Below are 24,556 nucleotides of genomic sequence, written 5' to 3' on the forward strand. Positions count from 1 at the left end.
TGCCAGAGAACTAGTCCACAGGCACAGCGCAACATATCACTCGAGTATCTTCAATGGCTCTCCGCTTCCTCATGGATGAAGTCCAAATTTCTATAGATGGCATTAAATCTTCCGTTATCTGATGAAAGCATCTCTCAGGCTCCTTCTCCTAATTTCCTTTTCCATCCTATATTCCAGCAGAATTGTAAGTTCTTATTCTGGCACATCCTGACATCTGCTTATACACCTTCTCCACCACCAGCAATGATCTTCACAAAGACACTCTCAGTGGGAGGTTCTATGGGAATGATTCTGTTAGGAATCATCAACTCTAAGGTTGAAAATTGAACTGATGCATTATAGAAAGATTTCTGTTAATGTATATGAAATAAATTTTATCATAAAACTTACTAGACTCAGGAAAACTCTGGAAACATCATCCCTAAAGAATTGATTGTTTTTCCTGAAGGACTTTATAGGCATAATTCTACACATTGATCTGAATAACCAAGTCATTCAGAAACTTGACTCCTCGGTACCATTCACAAACTCAGATGGGGACAGTTTCCAAGTGTATTTTGAGAAAGATGTTTCTGGAATTGAGTTGACAGAAAGGCACAGTTATGTGAAATTTTGCTTGGGAAAATATTTTAAACTTTTCCCATTTTGACTAATGTCTGCAGAAACTTGTGTAATGAATAGAACAAAATCAGAAATGTTTTTCTAAAATTTGCATGTTCTTTTTGAAATGGAGATTTACTATTATTTCAATAACTATGTATTCATGTGCTTAGATATTTATTGAGTTTCCACTATTACCCTGGCAAGTAATACAAAAGAAGCCTGGGTATCTGATCTCAGAGGGCTTAGACTTTACTGGGGAACGGATACTTAAAAAGGACACATGCAACAGAATTAAACTGTGACGAAGGGCAAGAACATGGTGCTCTGTAAAAACATAATGGTATTGACCTTGAACTGTGTTGCCAGAGAATGCTTCAATGAATTCAAGATCAAGAAGCTGCTCCCTGAAGGATGCGAAGGAGCATCTAAAAAAGGGAACAGCATGTGCTGTTGTCTTCATATCTGAAATGCCCTGGCTTTCTGAAGGAATTTCAAGTTGGCTACTGAGGCGTGTTGTTTAAGTGACAGTGGCACAGGTTGAAAGGTTAAAATGCCCCTCTCCTCACTCTTTCACCCCTCCCCCGACAAAGCAGTCTTGTAACTCAAATCACTTCTCTGCTTCAAATGCCATAATGGATCCCTCGTGCATTTCAACAAAGAGTCCAGTCTTCACCAGGCCTGGGTAACCTCAAGCGCTCTGGCTTCTGTTTGCCTTCTCAGACTCTTGCCTTCCCTGCTGCTCTTGCTGTGGAACCCTTCTGCAGCTTCCTACAAGCCTCCAAGCCCATTTACAGTTTCTTTTCCCCATGTCAAGAATATCTTTTTTGGGGGGTGGGGGTGGGAGCCTTCTTTAAACAGCTGGCTCTTCTAGTCTCACATCAATATCACCTCCTCAGAGGGCTCTTTCCCAACCACCTTTTATTATCTATCCCAACCATCCAGGTCCTTCCTATAATATATTGTTTATTGTACCTTTTCTATAATGTAAACTACAGGAAGGCAGGGACCATATTTGTTTTCTTCACAGTTCTCCAGAGTCTACCCATGCCTAGCATCTAGTAGATTGTCATACAACAAATAGTTGTTGAAAAACTGAATAAATGAACATTTGAATAAAAGAAATGACATTGAAGAAGTAGGGCTATTTAAGCCAACAAAAGGAGTCTGTAATTTTTTCTAAGTGTAATGGGAATTCAAAATTATAAACACATCACCAAGATTTTGTCATATATTATTTGATAAGAAAATTCTGAAGTCTATGTGAAAAGATAGGAGGTTACTGCAGTGATCTAGGTCAGAAGGGGAAAAATCATGGAAGAGTGTTTGCAGTGGAAAGGGAGAGAGACGGACCATGTGACCCGCTGATCACCTGGATCAAAGGGTGGAGGGCAAGAAAGATGTGCCAAGGCTTGTTCTGACCCTGATCCTGCAAATGAATAGGTGCTGATGTGCTCAACTAAATTACGAAGGCATTGGAAGGACGAGGCAACTGGGAGCAAAGAAAAAAAACTTTCAGAATATTAAGTTTGAGATGTCTGTGAGACTCTTATTTGAGAAGTTTGGCTGTGAGGGTGCTAGAAAAATGAACAAGTTGTTGGCAGAGATGTGGGGCTGGCAGAGGTGATGTTAAGAAACAGTATTTCTTAAATTCATCAATGATAAAAATGATCTGGAGTTTTTATCAGATGTCCAAATACCAGTCCCGTTTCCTAGAGATTCTGAATCAGTAGCTTGAGATAGGCCAGGATAGTTGTATACTTAATAAGTTCCCCAGTGCTTCTTATCACCAGGGAAATTTGAGAAACAACGTACTAGAACATAGTTCTATGACAATGATCCTGCAGAAAGAAAGAGCTGGATCTGCAAGAGAGACACAGAAAGAGAGATGAGGGCTGGGGGGAGAGGATTTGTCTCTGGCAAGCAGAGGGATACTCCTCCATTCCTCTCTTCTAATCAGAGGAAAGAAGGATAAGATGGGTGGACAAAGTACCAGTAGGTTTTTATCTCGGTGCTGGAACTTCCCATCTGATGACTGTATTTTCTCAATAAAGTATGTGACAAGGGCATCGCTAGAAAGTTAAAGGGAATGAATTTAATCAGCGATGAAAAAGGATGAAATAATCATTATCAAAAGTGGGAAAGCAAATTTTCCAAAGAAAAAAAAGATTATTGCTAATAAATTTATACTGATACAAACCTCCTAGTTGTGTATTTTAATGGCAATAAGTAAACATATGAAAACAATTTCAAAAACTTTTATATTAAATGAATTAAGCTGGATGGTAATTCTTAGAAAAATATTTATGTGTTCCCTAAAATTACACGTGTTATGACAAAACACATGTAATTAATTCAGGTATTAAAGAACATATGTTAGGAGATAATATATTCAACAGATTTCACGAAGAATGTAAAAATGAATTTAAGAAGTTTGTTAAAATCTGACACTAAGGCATGCTCTGACATACTATAATCTAATATTAAGACTATTTTCCCACATAATATTGGAGTTAAATATTGCTAGATCATATTGTATGAGTTAGTCTTTATATAGATAACAACATCCTGTGGAAAGGATTTGAATGTCTTTTTTATGATATGGAAAGAAGTGAAAAGATGTTCTTTTTTGCTATGATTGCTGTTGAGTAAAGATCAAAAGAAATGGCTTCAGGGCGCAAAATGAGGACCGTATGTCCCTGGGAGGCACAGATTTGTTATCCTGCTAGTTGTTAAACTGTCAGGTGGACTTCCAGAAGAGTCTGAGTAGTCTCTCTCTGTCGAGTTTAAGACAGAGATTCATCCTTACAGGATAAATTACAGGTGGTTATATCTATTAAGACTATATCACCAGGTTCAATCTTAGTGACCCCTAAATATTATTTCCAACAAATACTCTATGAATCTTAAATACTGAGATTAAGACTTTGATTTAGATTTCCCTTATTCAACTTATTCAAATATAAAGTAAAAAGTGGATCATGTGTGCTCCAAATAATTATTCCTAGTAAGCTAAAAAATCATATACTCTGTCATAAAGTGCATTAGCAAATGCTCTATGAATTTGAAAGTCATGACTTTTGGTGATTGTTGGTAAAGAGTGCAAATGTGCAAGAAAGAAACAAGAAAAAAAAAGTCCTCCCAATAAGGCATTACATTGTGCCTTTTACACATGGGTCACAGTAAATCATCATTATGTAGCATTTATATATCCTAGTTACTACTGTGAATTTATGTGCACACACAGTGTAGTTCTCTTACTAAAACTCTGTAGCTTTTCTATAAAAGCACACATTATCAAAATGTACAAGAACTGTTTCTCTCTTATGTATATAAGGAAAATATAAATCATTAAATCAGACAGATAGCTCTGCCTTTAGTTTCTCTGAGAAGCAGAAAATATATTAACACTTCTTTTCTTCACATATGGCCCCTGACAAAATTCATCTCCCCTTCCTCATTTCTTCCATTGCACTTTGTACGTACACTTTAACTTACATTCCTCAAAGTCATTAAGAGAACTCCCTGATTCTTAACTGGAAGAATATGCATAAAATCTAATGGATGATGTGCCTTCTGGATTGCATTATTGCTATGATATATTGACATTTGTGGTGCTGTCTGGGAACACTGATATTATTTTGCTCTTAGTTTTATCCTCGACTGTACTGACCAAAGTAATTGACACATAATAAGGGTTAAATAAATATTTGTTTAATTAAGTGGGGGGAAATTGTACTCTGCTAGCCAGTGCAATGTTTTAGAAGCACTGGTATTTCGGAAGCTTTATTTTAAATGAGGAATGAATCAGGACTTCACTGGAATTCCCCACCACTCCAGATTTCCTTTTTTCTTTTTTGTTTAAATAATAGAGATTGAAAAGGAGCTATGTGTACAAGGTTTCTATTTTCCAAAGACTTAAACAAGCCTGATTGTAGACTCACTTCTAGTCAAGATGAAAGTTAAAAATCTTAGCATTTCATCATTATCATTAAATAGTATGAGATTTCCTCCTGAAAGACTAAAAAAGAAAACACATCAATCCAATCTTGAGGAGTATAAGAGTCAAAGAATGCAGTTGGGGGAATGAGAAAAACAAATTAATGCCTTGGAGATGGAAACTATATTCATTTCAGAGAGAGTGCAGGATGCCGGCTCTAACGCATCACCTTGCCGCTGCGCTGGTGACGACCTTCAGACTTCCCGGGTTCCGGATCAGCTTGTCCAGGATGCTGACGATCTGCTCAAACTTGGGCCTGTTGTTCCTGTCTTTCTGCCAGCAGTCCAGCATCAGCTGGTACAATGCAGCTGGGCAGTCCATGGGAGGCGGCAGGCGGTAGCCCTCATCCACAGCTTTAATTACCTGTGTGCAAAGCAAAGTTTCCAGGGACTTAAGAGAGGCAACTTCTGTTACTTCTTCATGGGCAGGGCACACTCATGAATATTTTAATGCTAAGTGAAAAAAATCTCCTTTTAAGTTGCTTAAAAGGATAATAATTTATCCAATAAATGTTATTCATGCCCAAGAATATTTTATAAAGAAAGATCAAGAGAAAGTGAATTTAGGGAAAAAAGTTTGCAAAAATACTTTTCAGATTAAAATCAAAAGAAATGTTCTATGATAAAAAAATTATATGAGTTACAAAGAAATTATTATTTGGTAATACAGATTTCTATGGAACTAAATATGAATGAAAGCAGAAAGAATCTGTATAAAGATTTTAGTTATACCACAGTTCAGATGGTACCTTCCAAATCATAGGAAGTTCCTTTGGTAAAAGCTCATGTGCTCATGATTAAGTAATTATTCCATTAGCATTTTCTAATCATATAAATCAGTGATTTTCGAACTTTCCTGTGGATCCGACTCATCTGGAGGACTTATTAATATGCAGATGATTCACCTCGGATCCCATAACTCTGGGGTAAGGCCTGAGAATTGGCATTCCTACAAATTCCTAGGCCATGCTAAAGTTGCTGGTCCAGAAACAACACTTTGAGATCCTCTTATGTCAGAGGTTTTAGAAAACAGAGATGTGGAAAAGTGAGTCTGATTTTCCCAGTGCTATTATAGTAGCTTGTTTGAAAAAGCACAGAAAAGTTTTTATATCCAAGCACACTCAAAGCCGGTTTATACATGGGGAGTAGGAAGTGATTAAAAGCATCTGGGCTTCCTTCTGATGGATCTTTGAGCTGATGCTCACAGCCTCTGGCTAAGCACCAAGAAATATCTCTGAGTGCTGATCCCATATGCCAATACCATCCTTTTCCTAAGCATTAGCAAACATAACTCATGAGAACAAAAATCCTTTTGAAAAATCATATCACACTTATAATAGAAAGTTAAAGATTATTTTCTCCATCCAGAGACTTCTATTTGTGTAACTAAATTCATGTTCAAGTTTAATGCATTATGAGAAACAACATGCTAGAGATTGGTTGTTTTGTCTGACTTTGGGATATACTATATTTTCAGCAAACAAAATATTGACATAGATGCATTAATTAAATCTACAAAAGATGACAGAAGTGCATCTTACTAATGTTATGTAGAAACAATTTTGTAGCAAAAATACTTCAAACACTCTCTGATATCTATTAGTTATCTTGTTAGTCACTTCTTTCATTACACTGTGTTACAAATGTCTTCTTTTTGTCTCATTTCTAAACCCCTGTTTGAGAGAAAAATGTAAACTAGTAAGAGAAATTCAATTAACATCCTTGCATGATTTGGAAACAATTTCATTTCTTCTAAGTATTCTATTTCAGTGTCACAAACTGGGAGCCACCTGGTTTCATTATGCTCCACTTCCTTGCAGAGCTTGATCTCTTAATCTGAACCCATAACTCATAGACTACAAATGCTTACGTCCTGATTGGACATCTCCCAGTATGGTCTCTCTCCATAGGACATCACCTCCCAGAGAACAATCCCGTAACTCCACACGTCGCTGGCTGATGTGAATTTGCGGTAGGCTATAGCTTCTGGTGACGTCCACCGGATTGGGATCTTCCCTCCCTTTGAACATAAATCATACGCACAAACATGATCAATGCATAAACCATAGACTATACATTATAATCTGAAATATGATTGGACGTGTCAGGGCATTTCACCTCTGAAATGGAACGCAGGTGTCTGCTGATATATCTTGATACTCTGTTTTAATTCAGGCGGGAGTGAGTGACATACTAGTTAGTCCAATGTTTACTTCCAATCAATTTGGGAGAATTTTGAAAAGATGAAAGGAAAAAATTTGAAAATTGTTTAAATACTGACATTTTATATCAATTATGGTGCATTAATTAATCATCTGCAACAAAGCAGGTTGAAGTAGATGTGCTATACTGCATATTAGAATTGAATGGGGTACCTCAAATAAGCCTTTAGTGATTTAACATAGATTTATGCTTGACAAACAGTCTTAGTTCAGAATGTGAGTAAGTTAGTATTCGTAAAGAACTTATACCACTCCTTGACACATAAGTTCTTATAGGTATTTGTTAACCACATAAATTCAAAATAAAATTAAATTTCTAAAAGCTCTCTTCAATACATTAATCAATCTTCTTAATTAATTCACTCAGTGTCTCACTCCATCACTAATCACTGAAGTACCTTCCACATACTAGGTAGGCACCATATGGACTAGAAAGCTATATTAACTACCTTCCCAGAACTTACAGTCTAGGGGAGAATATTGCTTTTATGAGTTATGGGAGATATAAAAGTATAACTCCCATGGAATTTGCTCTCAGTTTAATAAATACATTTAATAAAGAAGTGCCGAGTAGCAACCATATGGGAAGTATTATGCTAGTCATTCTGGATGAGACAAATATAAATAACATACTGGCCTTTCTCTTTGGAAAATATCAGGCAAATAATAATGATAATTAGTTGTTATGAAGAACTAAATGCAGAAAGAAGTAAGTATCTAGTGCTTTGCTTCTCAAACTTTACAATGCAGATGAATTATGTGGGGCTGGCTCTCATTAGAGTGGAAATTCTGATTCAGTAGTTCCAGAGTAGTGTAGCCAGGGTCTGCATTTCTAAAAAGCTCCAGGTGATGCTGATCATGGACCTTACACTGAGTAGGAAGGCAGTAGGAGGCTGCTGTGACCCAGAGCATGAAGTCAAGACTCTCACTAGAGAGACTGAGGAAATCAAATATGAATTGAGCCTTGAAAGATGTATTAATTTTTTATAGAACAACAGCAAAAAAAAAAAGGCTGCATGTTCCAGAGACTTCATATCATCAAAATCTTAAGCCGTATTCACCAACTGTGTTCCATTGACATGGTACCTCACGGCGCTTTACTGGTTCTGATGTAACGCTAAAGGGGTACAATATATTGTTTTAAAGAGATGGATTGGCACCTTAGGAGGTAAGTTATCAAATCTCATCATGCCTGAATTTTCTCATCTGTTGCTGGGAAAAGAAATAGTACTGGTTCATAGCCTTGTTGTGGGGCTGAATGACAAATTTCAGTACACTCTTTAGCATAGTTCTTGGCAGATAGTAAAGTCTCAAGAAATATTAGCTTAATACTCTCATTCTCTGAGGGAAATGGCAGAAATCAAAGCAAAGAGGAGGAAAATGTATGTTCTGGAAGAACAGTTTCTTGTGTGATAACACTGCAGTGTGTGTGTAGGAATGTAATGGGAGAGGATGGGAAAAGGATAAATTGGGATTTATCACAGGTATACGGAGCAAGTTTAATCCTGTGGAGGAGAGTGGGGTATGTGATTAGACGCTCTCAGTAAACTTGACACTTCTCTTTGATGTTCTCCCACAAGTGCGCTGTTCAGAGAGAGCACTGCCAGAAGAACTTTGAAGGAGTTCTTCTTTGAAGGAAGGGCTTACACTGGGTTTTGAAGAACTCACGAAACTGTAGAGAAGTGGGCACAGAGAGGGACTGTGTACAGCTTTCTTGAGAAGCTACCAGCCTAAGGGTAGTCGTGATTTATATTGGGGAAGTAAGATAAATCAAGTTGGAGAGATGGGAGCAAGACCAAGAAAGCCTTGGGAGTGAGTGAGACGCCATAGTGCTCAACATGCCTTTGTGTAATGATAGTCTAGAGCCAGAAGAACAAACAGACCACGTTGGCAGGCATGTAGATGAGAGGGCTTAAGGTCTCAGAAGTTTCCTCTTTCTTTTCCTTCTGACTCGCACTCACTCATTCATTCTTTTCCCTACAGTTTGTATTTTTTCAATAAAAATTTAAAAGATACTTTTACATATTTAAATTTGGAGGTTCTCTTTCCAAGCATAATATTGTTTTTCTGTCAATACATTCAATCTTAAACATATATTAATAGCATTTTTAAACAGCCAAATTAACTTATTTGCACCTGACTAGACCAAGTTTGGGTTTTAAGGTCAAGACTTCAAATATTACTCCTTAAATTTGATGAAAACAGAATTATACATGTGACATTTAACAAAATCTATTCAGGATGACAAATGGAATCATTGGGTGTACTTTCTCTCCCCTAAAGAGCTCCAAGAATTAACCAACGTCAAACAAAGCTGGATTCATGGGGCAAAGAAAAGATAATATTTTAAAATAAAATTTTAAAATAAGCTAAATGTCTTATTTCTCCTCAGACACTTTGCAATTTCGTTTCCTTTGCCCAGAACCAAAGAACTGAAAGCATAAAAAGGGCAGTAAAAAAAAAAAAGAAATCCCTTTCTATGCTGAAAACTTTCTATCTTTTTAGAAAATGTAAGGCACAGATATAGGTCATATTACCAAGATCCCTAGTTAAAATTAAAAGACAGGCATCAAAAAACCAATAGATTTTTGGCTGGCCCAGTGGCACAGTGGTTAAATTCACATGCTCTGCTTTCGCAGCCCGAGGTATGCTCATTTGATCCTGGGTGCCGACCTAGTACCACTTGTCAGGCCACGCTGTGGTGGCATCCCACATAAAGTAGAGGAAGATTGGCACAGATGTTAGCTCAGCAACAATCTTCCTCAAGCAAAAAGAGGGAGCTTGGCAACAGATGTTAGCTCAGGGTCAATCTTCCTCATACACACACACAAAAAGCCTAAAAATCCCCACAATAGATTGATGACAACTATGAACAAGAAGCCCACTTGTTGTGTTTTACTTCAACCAGGATTAAAATGGTTCAGGACAAAGTTGTTTCACCTTAAGTGCTTCATCGCTATTTTCCAGAGAGAGAAGTGTTGAGCATATTTTAATGAAATTTCTTCAAATAGTGAAATACTGAAAACTGACTCCTTTTAGGAAGAACATAGCCATGCCTGTGTTTAAGCCTGGAAGAATATTTTCACCTGCTGTTCTGGATACGGACATAAATGCCATTGGATGGGTCTCTGCTGCAATAGCCACACCCATCTCTCCAAGGGGAGCTTCCCTCTCCACAGTCTCTTACCTTGACTGGGCCTCCTGCAGTGCGCTCTCCAATGTAGCACATGGCTACACATTCAAGCAAATTATTTCCAGAATGATTTCCCAGTCAAGTGCTACCTATTTGCTTTCACTGTGCAAATCCTATTAAAATGTTGTCTAAAACCCACACAAAGAAGAAATGTGTTTGAAAAAATGTATGGTAAATTATTTTAATGACAGCGCTAAGATTTTTAATTCTACTCACTTGCTAATATGTTTTGTAATTATTGCAGTTTGCTGAACACATACAAACAAACACACATTATTGTTAGGATAACAGCTTCAAACTTTTCAATATAACAATTTCTGAATCACTGGCTGATCAAATAATTCTTGTACTATCTTTATCTTTGCACTAATTCTTAACAAAATATTATGGCTCTTAGATCACTGTGCTCCTTTGGCAAGTATGTTGTCCCCACTGTACAGTATTCACCTCTGAAATGACGAAAAAGCTACTCCCTACAATAACGGCCAGCTTTGGAAATGTAGCTAATGGCCTTTTACTTATTTGTCATTCAGGTTTTTAATCTAAATTTTCCTCTGTATCCTAACCATATCAAAACTGGAGTTGCTGCTCTTATGAGAAAGCATAAGGAAGCAGGAAAATTTTACTTTTTTCATTTTATTCTGACTAAATGAGTGGCATCCTATCAGCTCGACAATTAAACCAGTTTGCAAAGTAAATGTTTCCTTAACTTGTCTAGAAGCTTCCATTGATCAACCTCTTAGTGTACTAGCTCATTTCCTTAGTTGCTGGGCTGTGTTTCAGGTCATTGTTTAGTGAGTGCATATACTTAAAAGTAAATATGTTTATTTTAATTACAAATAGAAAACTCTTAATTCGTATTTTCCTATATCATATCCATACAACTCATTGAAAATGAACAGGCTAATTTGAACTCTATTTAGAAGACATTGTGAATGAAGGAGTATAGTTTGTCTTTGCATAATGCTGTTGTTGAAGCCTCTAACTAGTTTTTAACCCCTGGCCACCAGGATACCCCAACCCCAGAATTTTAAGCCTAGAATATGGTTCATATAGCTGCTAAAAAAAATCAGACTCATAATTTTATAAATTTTTTACTTTCTCCATGATTGGCAAATAACATCAAGTCACTCTGGCTTTAAATGAGACAAAAATAAACTAACATGGTGAGCACTTAATTTGAAATCAAACAACAGGAGAGACTCCAAACTGGCAAGATCATTATAGACTCTGAGGAAGGATGAATGTATATGTGATCACAAACTCTTTAAATTCAACCCTGCAGTTTCAAGTTCTTTACAGTCAACACTAGCAAAATGAATTCAAGTAGTACCTCTTGTCTTATCCATTGCCATAAATAAAATTAGGGTGCCTGAACCATATCTGGAAATCAGGAGCCTAGGGAAAGCTGAATAGATTATAATGCTGATGATGACTAGCATAAGCGACATGAGCCTGTGCTCGTTGCAGAGAGCAATTGTCTTTTTTAGAAAATATCTTGGGCAGAGTCGCGTCTCAACAAATGCTCGTTCACTTTCATTGAATTGAATTCCCTTTCTCCTAAATGCACACTGATCTTTTTCCGTGGGAGACTTCTTCCCTGTCTGCTTTTTGTCACTAGCAAACTTAGTTGAACATGCTGGGTAAATGCAAACTCATCAGCGGTACACCTGGGAAGCTTCTAGGGCAACTCGGATGCTCCATTTTCTGTGATCCTTCTACTGCTTCATTGTCCTGACTGGACCAGGATATCCAGGGGAGGAACTGCCTTTCTTCCTTCATCTCTGCACTCCCACAGTTTAAAACAGAAGTGTGACTTTTTGGCTCTTCTCTATATATCACCTTGATTCCCAGAGAAGTGTGTAATTTTATTGAGAAATAATATGATTAATTATTCTATGGACTTAGCATAGTGGATTTTACTGAAGGTTTTTGATAACTTTGAGTATTTTTAAAGTATTTAGTTCAGTTTTAGAAAATAATACATTGAATCTAGTTTTTCAGAATATATGTAAATATTAAGTAAGTATGAGCAAATATATTGTATTATATATATAATAATAGCTTTAAAAATCATTCTAAAACTTAACTGTCTCAGCAACCTAAAATAACCAGATAGAAGGCTGACAGTCCTTTGGTGAAAAGAAACTCACCTGGTGGGCTGTGGGGGCATTTCAGTGAGAGAAGGGACCTCTCTGGAGACTGAGACATTGGTGAGGGCCATTGTTCTGACCTGGTCCATGCGTGCTGACACAGACGCCATCAGGCGCCATTGAGGTTCTTCCCCTGGTCTGTTAGCCCAGGGGGCTACCACAACCACTAGAGGAGCAGGCAGCCCATGCTGGGACCCACCCTGCCCAAAAGCAAGCCATCAGCTACTTGTTGGCCTGTGTTACCTGGGTGACTTGATCCTCCACAGGCAGGCGAGCATATGCCCCTCTGTGGGGCAGAGCCTGTGTGAGGACCAGGTGAACTGTGGGGGGCATTGGTGGAGATGTGGGGCCCTCTGCAGTGGGGTGTCAGGGTACGCTCCAGGGGCTTTGGAACTGTGCACAGACCAGGACTGTGTTGACAGTGTGTGTGTTCCTGTAGGGGGTGAGGCTTCTCAGTGGCATAAGACCTGTGCTTCACAAATAGCCATAAAAAGGATCAGCCCCACCTTGAAAAGCCTGAAACAATTGAATGCTCCTGTGCCTAGGGCTAGCCCCAATCAGCTGCACTCCTAAGAGAACTGACAACAGCCTAGTAGGCCTGAGGCCTACAGCAACTGTAAGCCCCTGAACCTAGCAACAAGCTACACTGGGTACCTACCCAATTAACAGGAAAACTGCAACAGGAATGTGCTGTTAGACCTTGTAGCCAACAGTGCTGAGGCTCCCCAAACCAGATTTACAAACAGCTGGCCAGGGAAGGAAAGACTAGACTCCCTTTGTACATGCATTAAGAGCAACCCTGCCACAGCAGAAGGACACAAGCAGCCCACAAAGGGGTCACTCCTGTATTTTTGGGGGCTGGTGACAAGAGGGAAGCACACTGCTGGGCCTCAAAAGGCATCTCTTACATAAGCCCACTTCTTGAAGCTCAGGAGAAATAGCCAACTCACCTAATACATAGATATAAGCACAGAGAAAGAGGCATAATGAGGAGACAAAGGAATACATTCCAAGCAAGGGAATAGGACAAAACCCCAGAAAAAGGACTAAGTGAAGCAGAAATAAGAAACCTCCCCAACAAAGAGTTCAAAGAAAATCTCATAAGGATGTTCACAGATATTAGGAGAAGACTAGATGAACACAGTGACCTCATGAACAAAGAAGTGGAAAATATAAAAATTAGCCAATCATAAATGAAGAATACAATACTGGAAGTGAAAAATTCACTAGAGGGACTCAATAGCAGAGTAGAGGATACAGAAAATGGATTAGCGAGCTAGATCAAAGACTAGAGGAAATCATTCAAGCTGAACAGAAGAAAGAAAAAAGAATTACACAGAATGAAAACAGTTTAAGGGAACTGTGGGACAATATCAAGCACACTAACATTCATATTATAGGTGTCCCAGAAGGAGAAGAGAGAGACAAAGGGGCAGAAGGTTTATCTGAAGAAATAATAGCTGAAAATTTTCCTAACCTAAGGAAGGAAACAGACATCCAAGCACAGGAAGTGCAGAGAGCTGCAAACAAGATAAGCCCAAAGAAGCCCACACCAAAACACATTATAATTAAAATGTCCAAAATTAAAGATAAAGAGAGAATCCTAAAAGCGGCAAGAGAAAAGCAACAGTTGACATACAAAGGAAAGCCCATAAGTTTATCAGTGAACTTCTCAGCCAAAACTCTACAGGTGAGAAGAGAATGGCATGATGTATTTAAAGTGCTAACGGAAAAAAACCTACAGCTAAGAATACTCTATCCATCAAGGTTGTCATTCAGAATGAAAGTAGAGATAAAGAGCTTCCCAGACAAGCAAAAATTATCACCAAGAAACCAATTCTACAAGAAATGCTGAAGGGACTTATTTAAGTGAGAAAGCGATAACCACAAGTACGGATAAAAAATTTATCAATGCCCCCCCCCCAAAAAAAACAGGCAAGAAAATCACTGGTAAAGGTGAAAATATAGTAAAGGTAACAAATCAACCACCTGTGAAGATAAGAAGATGGATAAAAGACAAAGTACCAAAATTACCTATTTCAATGATAAGAAGGGATGAGGGGAGTGAAAAAGTAGAGCTTTTAGAAAGAGGTTAAGCTAAAGAGCATATCAAGTGAATATAGACTCTTATATACATAGAATATTATATAGGTTCCTCATGGTAATCAAAAATCAGAAACCTATAGTAAGTAAGAAAATAAGTAAGACAAAAGAAATCAAACATACTACTAAAGAAAGCCATTAAACCACAAGGGAAGAGATTAAGAGAAAAAGAAAAGAACAGAGAAGAACTACTAAAATACACAGAAAAAAGGTAACAAAATGGCAATAAATACATGTTTATCAATAGCTACTTTAAATGTCAATGAATTAAATGCTCCAATCAAAAGCCATAGGGTGGTCAATTGGATTAAAAAACAAGACCCATATATATGCTGCATACAAGAGACACACTTCGGACCTAAAGACATTCACAAATTGAAACTGAAAGGATGGAAAAAGATATTCCATGCAAATGGCAAAGAAAAGAGAGCAGGGGTAGCAATATTTATATCAGACAAAATAGACTTTAAAACAAAAACTGTAACAAGAGACAAAGAAGGGCACTACATAATGATAAATGGAACAATCCAACAAGAAGTTATAACACTTGTAAATATCTATGCACCCAACATAGGAATACCTCAATATATAAAGCAATTATTAACAGACATAAAAGGAGAAATAGACAGTAACACAATAATAGTAGGGGATTTTAATACTCCACTTACACCAATGGATACATCATCCAAACAGAGTATCAATAAAGAAATGCTGGCCTTTAAATGACACATTTAACCAGATGGACTTAGTGGATACATATAGAACATTTCATCCAAAAACCACAAAATTTATATTCTTTTCAAATGCACATGGAACATTCTCCAGGATTGATCACATATTAGGCCACAAAACAATCTCAATAAATTTAAGAAGATCATAATAATACCAGGCATCTTTTCTGACCACAAAGGTATGAAACGAGAATTCAACTACAGGAAGAAAATCAGAAAAGCCACAAAAATATGGAGATTAAACAAAATGCTATTAAGCAACGATTGGGTCAATGAAGAAATCAAAGGAGAAATCAAAAAATTCCCGGAGACAAAAGAAAATGAAAATATGCCATGCCAAAATCTATGGGATAGAGCAAAAGTGGTTCTAAGAGGGAAGTTTATAGCAATTCAGGCCTACCTCAACGAAGAAGAAAAATCCCAAATAAACAATCTAACAGTGCATCTAAGGGTACTGGATAAAGAAGAAAAAACAAAGCCAAAAATCAGCAGAAGGAAGGAAATAATAAAAATTAGAGTAGAAATAAATGAAGAAGAGACTAAAGAAACAATAGAAAAAATTAATGAAACCAAGAGCTGGTTCTTTGAAAAGAGAAACAGAATTGAGAAACCCTTAGCTAGACTCACCAAGAAAAAAAGAGAGAAGGCTCAAATAAATACAATCAGAAATGAAAGAGGAGAGACTGCAAAGGACACCTCAGAAATACAAAAGGTAATAACAGAATACTACGAAAAGCTATATGCCAACAAATTGAACAATCTAGAGGAAATGGATAAATTCTTAGAAACATACAACCTTCCAAAACTGGACCAAGAAGAAGTAGAGAATTAGAATAGACCAATCACAAGTAAGGAGATCGAAACAGCTATCAAAATCCTCCCAAAAAATAAAAGTCCAGGACCAGATGGCTTCCCTGGTGAATTCTACCAAACATTCAAAGAAGACTTAACAGCTATCCTTCTCAAACTCTTCCAAAAAATTGAAGAGGAGGTGAGGCTTCCTAACTGATTCTACAAAGCCAAGATTATCCTGATACCAAAACCAGACAAGTACAACATGAAAAAAGAAAATTATAGGCCAATATCACTGATGAACATCAGTGCAAAAATCCTCAATAAAATACTAGTAAATCGAATACAACAATACGTTAAAAAGAACATACATCATGATCAAGTGGGTTTCATTCCAGGGATGCAGGAATGGTTCAACATCCGCTAATCTATCAACGTGATATGACACATTAACAAAATGAAGAATAAAAACCACATGATCATCTCAACAGATGAAGAGAAAGCATTTGACAAGATATAGCATCCATTTATGATAAAAACTCAAAATAAAATGGGGATAGAAGGAAAATATTACCACATAATAAAGGCCGTATACGACAAACCCACAGCAAATATCATTCTCAATGGATAAAAACTGAAAGCTATCCCTCTAAGAAGAGGAATGAGACAAGGATGCCCACTGTCGCCACTCTTATTTGGAAGTCCTAGCCAGAGCAATCAGGCAATAAAATCAAATAAAAGGGACCCATATAGGAGAAGAAGAAGTGAAACTGGCATTCTTTGCAGGGGACATGATTTTATATATAGAAACCCTTAAAGAATCCACAAAAAACTTTTAGAAATAATAAATGAATACAGTCAAGTCGCAGGATACAAAATCAACATACAAAAATCGGTTGGATTTCTATACACTAACAACGAAGTAGCAGAAAGAGAAACTAAGAATACAATCCCAATTACAATTGCAACAAATAGAATAAAATACCTAGGAATAAACTTAAGCAAAGCGGTGAACGATCTGTACACCAAAAACTATACAAAATTGTTGAAAGAAATCGAAGACACAAAGAAATGGAAAGATATTCCGTGCTTTTGGATTGGAAGAATTAGCATAGTTAAAATGTCCATACTTCCTAAAGCAATCTATAGATTAAGTGCAATCCCTATCAAAGTTCCAACAACATTTTTCACAGAAATAGAACAAAGAATCCTAAAATTTTTATGGAATAACAAAAGACCCTGAATAGCCAAAGAATTCCTGAGAAAAAACAAAGCTGGAGGTATCACACTCCCTGATTTCAAAATATCCTGCAAAGCCATAGTAACCAAAACAGCATAGTACTGGCACAAAACAGACACACACATCAACGGAACAGAATCGAGAGCCCAGAAGTAAACCCACACATTTATGGACAGCTAATATTTGACAAGGGAGCCAAGAGCATACGATGGAGAAAGGAGAGTCTCTTCATTAAATGGTGTTGGGAAAACTGGAGAGCCACATGCAAAAGAATGAAAGCAGACAATTCCCTTACACCATGCACAAAAATCAGCTCAAAATGGATTAAAGACTTGAATGTAAGACCCGAAACCATGAAACTTCTAGAAGAAAACATAGGCAGTGCACTCTTCAACAGTCTTAGCAGCATATTTTCAAGTCCCATGTCTGACTGGGCAAGGGAAACAAAAGAAAAAATGAACAAATGGGACTACATCAAACTAAAAAACTTCTGCACAGCAAAGGAAACCATCAAAAAATGAATAGACAACCTAACAATTGGGAGATGGGTGTGTGCTGTATATCATAACACACACCACCTTCTCCATTGGGAGAAGATATTTGCAAACCATATATCAGATAAGGCGTTACTATCCAAAATATACAAAGAACTCATACATCTCCACAACAAAAAAACCAAGAACCCAATTAAAAAATGGGCACAGGATCTGAACAGAGATTTCTCCAAAGATATACAGATGGCCAACAGGCATATGAAAAGATGCTCAACATCTTTAACTATCAGGGAAATGCAAATCAAAACTACACTGAGGTATCACTTCACTCCGGTCATAATGGCTATAATTAACAAGACAGGAAACAACAAGTGTTGGAGAGGATGCGGAGAGAAGGGAACACTCGTACACTGCTGGTGGCAGTGCAAACTGGTACAGCCATAGTGGAAAGCAGTATGGAGATTCCTCAGAAAATTAAGACTAGATCTACTATATGATCCAGCTATCCCACTGCTGGGATTTATCCAAAGAATTGAAAACACAAATGCATAAAGATACATGCACCCCTATGTTCATTGCGGCATTATACACAATAGCCAAGACTTGGAAGCAACCTAAGTGCTCACCAAGGGATGAATGGATAAAGAAGAGGTAGTATATATACACAATGGAATACTACTCAGCCATAAGAATTGATGAAATCTGGCCATTTGTGACAACATGGATGGACCTTGAGGGTATTATGCGAAGTGAAATAAGTCAGAGGGAGAAAGTCAAATACTGCATTGTCTCATTCATAAGTAGAAGATAAAAACAATGTCAAACAAACAAACAAATGGTGGTTACCATTGGGGAAGGAGGGGGAAGGCAAAAGGGGTGATTAGGCTCATGTGTGAGGGGATGGACTCTAATTAGTTTTTGGGTGGTGAACATGATGTAATCTACACAGAATTTGAAATATATTACGATGTACATCTGAAAGCTATATAATGTTATAATCCAACGATAATGCAATAAAATAAAACCATTTAAAAAAACCATTCTATTTCCTGATGTCCTCCTCTTTCCCCTATGCTACTACTTAATAATGCTGTTAGCTCTATAATGATAGTAAATACAAGAATCTGTAAGCATCAGTTTTCTTTTTACAGTATCTATGAAATTATGAAAATATCTCACAGGATGTTGTATGGATTAAATATTTTAGAATTTGTGGAATGCTATAAAGATTTTCATTTGACTGTACAAACAATATGCCTCCTATATCAATTGTCTCAATATTAATGTTGTAGGTATTTTAACAATCCAAAAATACCACCAATAGTTTACTAAATATTTTTTAATCCATGCACATGAATATTACTTCATTCCTTTGTAGGATGGGGCTAAGTAAAATTTTGAAACATGAAAAATAATTACGCGTAGGTAAGACTCATGCACTTACTGAAAGCATGTGATATGCTTACCTGTTAGGTGGTGTGCCTATCTATGAGTTTACTCCAACGACATCCTGATAAAGTCAAGTCAAAACATCAAAAACAAAGCCGCCATATTTAAAATTTAGGCCATTGGGGGCAAAATTATAAATTTCAAGTGTTAGATCAAAACAAATGAGAATAAAATTTAACAGGAATGAAGGGCTTACTATCTGTTGGATTATGTTTGTGATATCCCAAAGTTTAACATTCTAGGATACCTGCTGGCAGATGGCTAGTCCGTTGCAGACTTTTTCACAAATGGCAATGTATTCCTCATTGACCCATGCAACTTGCAGTCCAGTATGGATAGGAGAAATTATAAAGTACTGAAAGGGACATTTGATCCCCATTCCCATTCTTTACATGTGTTGGATAACTTTAGAACAAGGACGCTCTACAGTAGCACTAGTGACATTTTAGACCAGATTAATTCTTTGCTGTGGGGCTGTCCTGTGCACTGCAGGATATTTAGTAACATCTCTGGCCTCTACCCAGCACATTACTTGAGCATACCCCCAATTGTGACACCAAAATGTTTCCAGGCTGTGCCAAATATGCCCTGGGGAGCAAATCATCCCTATTACTGCTTTAGATGGTGTGTCACAAACCTTGCTCATCATGGGAAAATAATTCAAATGAGGTCCAGGATTTCTCAGGGATTTTGTGCAGACTAAGTGGGATTAACTTTTCTCTCTTTTTTTTTTTCTACCCTTGGCACACTTTCAATGGATATTTTCATTCCTCTTCTAGTTTAGAAAAGTAAGGGCCAAGTACATCAGAGCTAACCTTCTGATACCTGGGTTTTGGTAAATATAACAGCTCCCCTTTGAGATTTTTCTCTCTATTTTTCCATGTTTTATTTTATTTTTTTCCTGTTTTTCTTTTTGAAAAGGGGATAACTTCCTATTGCTAATGAAATTTAAATTAGACTTACAAATTAAGCATCAACTTCTTTACCACATGGCGGCATCAATGATCAAAGATTTTAATAAGAATTAAGTATAAGTATTTACTCCAACAGCAAACGCTAGGCAGGGCTAAAATTCATAAATGCCATCCCATTGGATGTGAGACACTGCATGAGCCCGTGAGGGCCCAATTTGGTTCTGAAATATAGTGAAAAAAGCTGGGTCCTATAAATTTTACTTTTAACTAACTTGCACTTCATGATAAGACTCTCTACCTTCAAGCTGAGCATCTGTAGGTCTGAGACTATCAAAGTAAAATAAATTAAATATACAAGAGCCTGACTCACCAAATTTCCTAGAAGTAATGCAGAATTTATTCACACTTCTCTCTTGATTTGATCACAAAATTTCTCTCCCTCCCTCCTCCCACCCCAACAAATTCAAGCTTATATTGCTTGACTTGCTTTTTCTTTCTTTTTCAAGTTCAGAATTGCTTTCCCAGTTTCTATATGTGAGGGTAATTATTAAATTTTAGATGCTTTTCAAATAACTGCCAAACACATCCTTCAAAAGGTTATCCCAAAATTTGGATTTAATGAGAAAAAATGGTGCCATCATTTGGCATTACTTCTTTCTTGCCACAGTAAAAGCATTGTAATGTAACTGTTGTTAATGAGCTACAACTTTGAAATCAGTTGGCAATTTAAATTTTGATTGCTAAGATGTTACTAGGCATTGTGAATATTGTAAAGCACAGTTACTGTAAAAATAATTTATGGAGATGTATTTTTTACAAAGACTTTAAAATGATTTTAAAGCAAAGAGAACTTAAAAAGAATCATTTACATATCCACATGGAAGCTCTCCAGATATTCACATATTTGAGAAAAGTCTCCAGTTGCCTGGAGGAAGCCCAGAATCATAGCATATGGAGTGTCTAAGACCTCAATTATAGAGGGACCTCTAATCTACACTGCAAAACTCAGGAGCGAATGTTTGTTCCCCACTTGTGCAGTGTGCAACGTAGAGCCAGCCCCGCCCTGCGCTGAGGTCTCAGCTATGCAGAGCTCAGTGTTTGGGGCTGCAGGGGCGCTCTGTTCACTAGTTCCATTTGGATTCTTAAGTTTAGTAGGAATCAGGAGTCTTGGTTCCTGGGCTTGGCTATGAACCTACTATTTAATTTTAGCCAAGTTTCTTGACCTCTCTGTGTAGATATTTTGTAATTTATAAACTAAGAGTCATGGGAAACATAAAATTTGACTTTATGTTAAGTTCTATCTATCTCTGACTGCTTTCTGACTTATGAACTATAGCTCTTTCCACTTTCTAATTTCTATCTTAAACCTACATGAATATCAAGGGTGCTGACATTTTCAATGTTAATTATTTTGCACTCTTAAGGATGATCCTCGCTTTAGATTAAACTGCATATCTATTGGGTGTCATGTCTGGATTTACCACATGGAATTCTTACAGGAAGGTTAAAAGACTAAAATGGTACAATAAGGCGCTGGGGCTTCTCTGGGCAGAGGCGTTTCACAGTTGCTGAACCCTAATCCAGGAGTAGTCGAAGTAGTCCAAAACCTCCTGCGCTTTGTCCAGAACCAGCAGTTATGGGAGGAATCAGACAGCAAACCTGTTCTCAAAAGATGCTGCAATTCAGTTCCCCGAGCTTAACAAATTTAGGCAGTTCAAACGAGACATTTGGCTAAAAGTCTGAATTTTTCAGACACTTAACTGAAATCAGTTCATTCAATATGAGTTACGGGGCTTCAAGACTTGATTTCTAAAGAAAAGTATAATTGCTGAAATCTCTGGACATTGAGGCATAATATCCCAAACCTGCCCCAATTGTTCCGCTAATTATATATACAAGTCTCTCACTGCTGATTTAGGAAATGCTTTGCTGATCCACCATTCACACTGCCTGCTTGTGAGCTCTGTTAGGTCATACTTAGAGTGACAAAGGACTTGAGAGAGTTTATCTTAGTAAACTCTAAGTAATTGAGGGTTTAACCTGGTGGCAAACACTGGCTTCTCAGGTTAGAAGTGAAACTACAGAGAGAAATCATTTGGCTCAGGGATTCAGCACCTATGCATTGTCAGGGAGTAAACTCTCACTCTAGACAATAGTAGGGAACAGGTGAGGGTAATCCAGGGAGACCCACAGGGGAGGCATCTGTTCTCCTCCCCAGGGCTCAAATCTAAAAGCCAGGGGGAGAGCTGCTCCTGCAGATGCCGCCTGCCGCAAGAGGTCAGAGATGATCTCTAGGGCAGCAAAAGCCCGTCCCTTAACTTTGGAGGCTTTTCAACATTCTCTGAAATGCCTAAGAATTTCTAGAAACACAGAAAATCTTCACATTCTGCTCTAAGTAGTGCTGGCTATCCAGGGAAGAACATATCAATAAAGAACATTTCTGTTACTTTCATGTACATATGGTACAACATAAAATTAGGTCATCTGATGTATGACTCTCTCCAAAAAAAACAATGCAAAACTCAGAGATCAGGCTAAACATATCCCCTAACACGGGTATAGTTCCTTGCAAAGTTCAGTGAAGTTTTAAATGTTAAACTTTCTATTTTATATATACTCGATCCCTAATTTTTTAAAAAAGTTTACAGAAATTCATTTGAAAGTCTAAATTCTTAGCTCTCTGAACACAATTTCCAAAGAAGCAATATGTTAACTAACTCAGAAGGATCTACTTAATATAGCAGGAAGACTAAATATTTACAATAAAAATAATAAAAGAAATAGTATTACATATATTCTAGTAATTAACTAAGAAAAAGAGCATCACTTGAGTAAACTTGATTTGTGTAATATTGATGATTGAAAAAATAAGAAAAAATGAAATGATAGGCTCAGAAGCTTATAAATATCTGTTGAGACAATCTGATTAGACACCATGCCGAGGGCTCCCTTGTATGTCTGTGTTTAGCAAATCACTGCCTGAAATATGAGCAGTTCCACAGCTATGGCTAGCAAATGATGGAAGCAGATTTGAACCATAACATAAAGAATTATGGTTGAAAAAAGGTGATAGGACAGGAATGACTCACATTAGTAGCCCTTCCAGACCTTCAGTGGTGAGATTGGATTAGGATGGCGTGTACCTCCCAATGCCAAAGGAATTTGGGCCTGGTCAATGGCTTCAGAGTACCCAGGAAAAGCTTCAGGCAATGTGTCATCACATGTTTGAAAATGTGGGATAGTCACAAGTGAACTGGAAATAATCTCAGGAAGTGATTTTTCCTAAGCTTCCAGAGCTCACCACACTGCAGACTGAATCCGTCCCTACTGGCCTGATGTCGTTGTTGTTTACTCCCACTCTCAGAGGCCCCGTGGACAGCAGAGGGGCACCCTGTGCAGTCTTTTCCTGCCATCCTCTCACCTTACGGTGCTGTATCACACAATGCTCCCCTACTATTTACAGAGTTTTCATGGCCAGTTTTTTCAGAAGTAGGTGGCCAGGTCCTTCTTCCTAGTCTGTCTTAGTCTGGAAGCTCTACTGAAACCTGTCCACCATGGTTGACCCTGCTGGTGTTTAAAATACCGGTGGCAGAGCTTTCAGCATCACAGTAACACGCAGACACCACAGTATGACAGCCGACAGACGGGTGGTGTGGCTCCCTGACCAGGAAACAAACAGGGGCCATGGTGCTTGCCGAATCTTAACCAGTAGACCAGCAGGGCTGGCTAACCTGATGTTTAAGTCTGAGTTAAATCATGAATCTGACTACTTAATTTGTCTTCCTATAAAGTGAGCTTGTTGGAATTGGAGCAACGCTTAAAATTATTTTGTTAAATTGAAAATTAGTTAAAGCAAAATGAATCTGATCGATTAACCTCAATATTTACATTATTTTCTCCTTCAGTCTCACCAGTTCTCTGTCGTAGACATTTTATCAGAGAAACTCTGTCTGATCATCCTATCTAAAGCAGGAGCCCCGTACACCACCCCATCTCTGTCTGACCCCCTGCCCTGCTCCGCCTCCGCTGGCCTGTTTGTTACCTGAACTCCCACTCTCGAGTGTAAGCACCTGGCTCAGGGCTGGGTGTGATTTACATCTGGGTCCTGTAGGCGCTCCAGTATTTGTTGAACAAATGGATGATGCATTTTAGAGGAAACAGTTCCCATTAGAGACTGTGCATAATACATTTACATACGGCTTCCTCACCGGTGTTCCACTCCACAGTCACAGCTGTGACTGGATCTGAACAGGTTGTTTTCACATGTTAAAATGTTCCTGCTACCCGTCTCTCGGAAATGAGTGACCAGAAGGTACTAGATCTCTCAGTAAGTTTTGATGCAACATTGATAACTGAGATTGCTAAATCTGGCAGAGTTTTTCTGATTTTTGAATACATGGCTTTACTTTGTGAAGCTACAAAAGGCATATTCAAACTGATCCTAAGAGAGGAGGGAATAAATTCATGATTGACATCATTTATTTTTATCCAAAGCTTAAAATACATTACTATATGGAGGCCACTGATTAGATATTTACTAACAGCTTTTTTTACTCATGTGTAAATGACACATGAAATACATCACCTATCAAAATAATATAATTGCCTTTTTGTATCTTACCAGTTTTGGGTATGCATAATTTTTATACCTTGGGAATAGTGCAGA

The 24,556-nt window shown here is 37.6% G+C and overlaps 1 protein-coding gene across 3 annotated transcripts in view; it reads right to left on the bottom strand.

Moving 5' to 3' along the window:
- Positions 1-24,556, bottom strand: part of EPHA3 (EPH receptor A3) — a 365,687-nt gene that overhangs the window by 16,825 nt on the left and 324,306 nt on the right. For all 3 annotated transcript variants that reach the window (XM_046647947.1, XM_046647948.1, XM_046647946.1), the window contains exons 14-15: positions 6,470-6,619; positions 4,770-4,963 (exon numbers count right to left, since the gene is read on the bottom strand). In XM_046647947.1, the coding sequence (XP_046503903.1) occupies positions 4,770-4,963; positions 6,470-6,619 (344 nt within the window). The remainder of the gene's footprint in view (positions 1-4,769; positions 4,964-6,469; positions 6,620-24,556) is intronic.

The sequence above is a fragment of the Equus quagga genome, chromosome 21 (genome assembly GCF_021613505.1).
Source record: "Equus quagga isolate Etosha38 chromosome 21, UCLA_HA_Equagga_1.0, whole genome shotgun sequence".
Classification (NCBI taxonomy): Eukaryota; Metazoa; Chordata; class Mammalia; order Perissodactyla; family Equidae; genus Equus; species Equus quagga.